At 35.8% G+C, this 3,945-nt stretch overlaps 1 protein-coding gene across 1 annotated transcript; it reads right to left on the bottom strand.

The window, feature by feature from the left end:
- Positions 1-2,950: 2,950 nt before the first annotated feature.
- LOC124894380 (WAT1-related protein At1g70260-like) lies at positions 2,951-3,434 on the bottom strand. Its single transcript, XM_047405075.1, has 2 exons — positions 3,184-3,434; positions 2,951-3,110 (listed from the first exon to the last, which is right to left on the bottom strand). Exons 1-2 carry the CDS (start codon positions 3,369-3,371, stop codon positions 2,969-2,971), a joined length of 330 nt encoding a protein of 109 aa, XP_047261031.1. The 5' UTR covers positions 3,372-3,434; the 3' UTR covers positions 2,951-2,968.
- Between the last annotated feature and the right edge of the window lie 511 nt (positions 3,435-3,945).

The following is a 3,945-nucleotide window of genomic DNA, read 5'->3' as shown; positions in this document are numbered from 1 at the left end:
CTAACCTTCACTGTCATACGCTTAAACATAATCGAAAATGTCGTTAAAGTAACTTTCTCTTTCTTTCTTTCCTTTTCATTCACAATTTCCTTTCCATTCAAACTCCCAAACCTCCATTCTTTTACCTTTTTCGATACTTCAATTAATCTTTCTTATTCCATAAATTTTGTATAAAATCTCCAAAATCTACATTCAATTAGCTTCCTATAATTTTTTTCCATTATAAATTTGCTCAAAATTGATACAAAATAATGGCTTCAACTTCATTTTTAGTTTCAATAATGATAAAATACGGAGGTCAGTGGATATCTGATGTTGAATTTAAGTGTATCAATGTGGTATAAAAGAGTATCAACTGAGTATAGGGATTGCATGTGCATGCAAAGAATTCCCTCTCCCTTTTTTAAAAAGTATATCAATGTAGTATAAAAGTGTATCAATGTGACATAAAAATGTATTAAATGGGTATAAAGACTATATATGCATCCATAGGTTCCCTTTCTCTTTTTTTTTAAAAAAGTGTATCAATATGGTATAAAAGTGTATCAAACTGGTATAAACGAGTATCAATTGGGCATAGAGACTGTATGTGCATGCAAAGGTTCCCCTTCTCTCTTTTAAAAAATGTGTATCAATCTGGTATAAAAGAGTATCTATTGGCATATTCTTTTTTTTATCTTTACATGCATCAAAACATCTCCGACTCACCGTGATTGAGTCAACCTCTAAGAAGAACATCTCCGACTCACCGTGATTGAATCAGCCTCTGAGAAGAACATGGACCAAGATATGGCTTTTCTCTTACCTTGAGACCTCATTATTTTATTTTTTTCTTCTTCAAGCTTAAAGAACTATGACATTGCTTCAAGTACAAACCTGTATGTAATGATTCTGTAAAATAATCATCATTAACAACAAATTTGAGGTCAAAATTGACCGCTTTACCCGTTAATTTTAACTTTCCTTTATTTCCTATTTTTTGCTTCATGTCCATAGTTTTCAATGCTCCAATGCAAGAAACAACAAATTAATTTTTGATATTAATCATAAAATACAATAGATTGATCGATGCATAATAGAAGAGAAAAAAAAGAAGATTTGAGAAAGTATATTTAGAAAAGAAAAGTGATTTAAGAGTAACAACTATAAAGAGCATTTAATTTCCTTAATTGTGTAAGGAGAGTGGTTTTGGGCCAAGTGGCTAAAAAAAGGAAATAAATTGGGCCGACTGGCTCCAATTGTCCATATTTTCATAGTGTGGGCCATTTCTTTTTAAAATGGTCAGTTCTTGTCCGTTTCCCTAAATATTATAACTAAAGGCCCAAGAATATATATCTATTTTCTGAATATAAAAAAGTTATAAAAGTAATTAGAAAGTAGATTATAAGTAATATTTTTTTACGTATAAAAAATTAAAATTATATATGTATTATGTCGGTTCGGTTTAGGTTCGGTTTGATTTTATTTTTGCTAATACCAAACCAAACCAAGAATGATCGGTTTTTTTTTTTAACACCAAACCAATCAAACCAAATCATAAGTCGGTTTTTTTCCTCGGTTTGGTTTGATTCATCGGTTCGGTTTGACTTAACGATTCGGTTTGTACACCCCTACACACCCATGTCATGTCGACACAGGTGCGGCATCAAAAGTGAAGATTCTGAGTAACTTAGCTTACAAGTATGGAACAAGGCAGTCATTGGTTAGCTTTGTTGGGATGTAAAAACTAAGGACGCTATGTGGATAAAATGGATGCACAGTTATTACGTCAAACGCAACCCCAGCAAGCTCCATGGATGATTAGGAAAATCCTAGCAGCCAGAGATCTTTTAGCCCAACAATAAAGTTTGAGTAGGAACAACAAAAGTATCACTAGACAATTCTACTTTCAGCTGCTAGGTGATAAAGAGAAAGTACACTGAACATTTATTCACCACATGTGGGGTCTCAAGGAATGTTTGGGAGAAATTGATGCAATGGATCTCAAGGTCTTTAGTTGCCAGTACTACTTGGGATCAACATTTACAAGAGATCATTGGGAATGCTAAAGGGAAAACAAAGGCTACTCAACTGTTCAAGTTACTCTACACAGAATTCATCTATAACATTTGGACTGAGAGGAACCACAAAATTTTTGAGAACAGGAGCAAAGAAGGAGACAGATTGCCAGAGAAATATTATGATTGTTGTCTGAGAGCATGCCAAGCCTTGGAAACTTTGTTACCGGCTTTGTATTTTAGCTTAACGTGTGTTTCTATAGTCTGGGTTTGATCCTGTAGAAGTTGATGAGTATAGCAGGTTGTGTTACAACCGTGCTATCAGTTTGTAATGCTTATACTTGGTGATTAATGGAAAATTTAGTTACCGAAAAAAATATATATATGCTGCTCCCTTGATTCTTCTCTTTGACTTGTGTTGTTAGTAGTGTACTTTTCGAATTTAGTTTGGATTGGACCTCCCTATGATGTATTTGATTGCTACTACACAAAATATCTAGCTTTACGGAGAGACAATGGACTCATATGTCCCAAACTATAAATTCATTACTGAGGATAGATTAGCCTAACAAAGAGCGAGCGCATCTCATAGAATACCACAAAATAAGCAACTAATATTTCATATATAAGACTATTAGGGGCCATTTGATACACAGGAAAATGTGTGATATATCAGGACTAAGTCTGGAATAAGATTTCCGCTGATAGATGGTATAAATCTTATTTGGAATTAATCGTGAAATATCCCACCTTGTCCCGTCCATCTTGGAATTATTTTATCCCCATCTCTTAGATGGAATAAATTAGTTCAGAAATTATAATCTCATGATAATTTAGTCCATGTAACAAACTATCCTTAGTATTACATAACTAAATAAAGTAGTAAGAGTTAAGAGTTCCGAAGCATCATTAACAAGGTCAATTTAGTAAAATACACCTCTAATTAAAAATTTCTCCAAAGATATGCCAGATCAACAATGGACAATTAAAACAAAAAAGGAGTAATATTTCACAGAGGAGACAATTGAAAGATGAGAATAACTGACATACCCCAGAACTCCAAGCAAGAAAAACCCAGATATGAGTTTGAAATTGATGGGAGGACGAGTTGACCTACAAACAATCAAATCAGTTAAAAATGATACTAACTTCTTATTTTTAGAATTGAAAGGGAAAAGAGCACTACCTGTAGAATAAGAAAGAAGGGATGAGAATAAAGTAAGCAAGAGTATTAGAGTAGAAGACGAAGGTGAAGTTAGTCATTCCAGCAGACATAGCTTTTTTCCCAACAATCATTAAACCAACTTGTGCAAATTGTGTTGAAGCCATTCCTATATATGGCAATGCTTCCTTTATCTTCATTGCCATGCCCATTTTTTTTTTCGGCTGTCTCAACTTGAACTTCACTTGTGGAGAAGTGCAGTTCAAAGACTTGCTGAAGTGTGTTATATTTATGTGTGGTCTGAACTGTTGGATACATTGGGGTCCATAGTGGAATTAGGAATATCCTTCCTCCCCGGTCTACTATTTTTAAAAATTAAAAAATCATTTTAAAAATTTTTTTAAAAAAAAATTCCCTCTCCACCCCAGCCCGTCCCCACACCCACACCCCCCAGCCCCTCCTTTTTTTTCCTCCATCTCTTTTAATTTAAAAAAAAAAATTTAAAAATTTAAAACTAATAAATTTAAAAAAAATTCCCACCCCACCCAGCCTCCCCCACCCCACCCCACCCACCCCTCTCCCCCAGCCCTCCACCCCACCCCACCCATCCAACCCCACGTAACCCCTCCCCTTCCCCAGCCCACACCCCACCCAACCCATCCCCATCCCACCCAGCCCCAAGCAACCCCTTCCCCAGCCCCCACCTCACCCAACCCCCTTTCTCCAGCCCCTCACCTAACCCAACCCCTCCCCCATCCCTCACCCCACCCCACCTATCCCCACGCA

Source organism: Capsicum annuum, unplaced genomic scaffold (genome assembly GCF_002878395.1).
Source record: "Capsicum annuum cultivar UCD-10X-F1 unplaced genomic scaffold, UCD10Xv1.1 ctg73403, whole genome shotgun sequence".
Classification (NCBI taxonomy): domain Eukaryota; kingdom Viridiplantae; phylum Streptophyta; class Magnoliopsida; order Solanales; family Solanaceae; genus Capsicum; species Capsicum annuum.
Note: the sequence above shows the minus strand (reverse complement) of the source record. Positions and strands in the feature narration are given on the sequence as shown.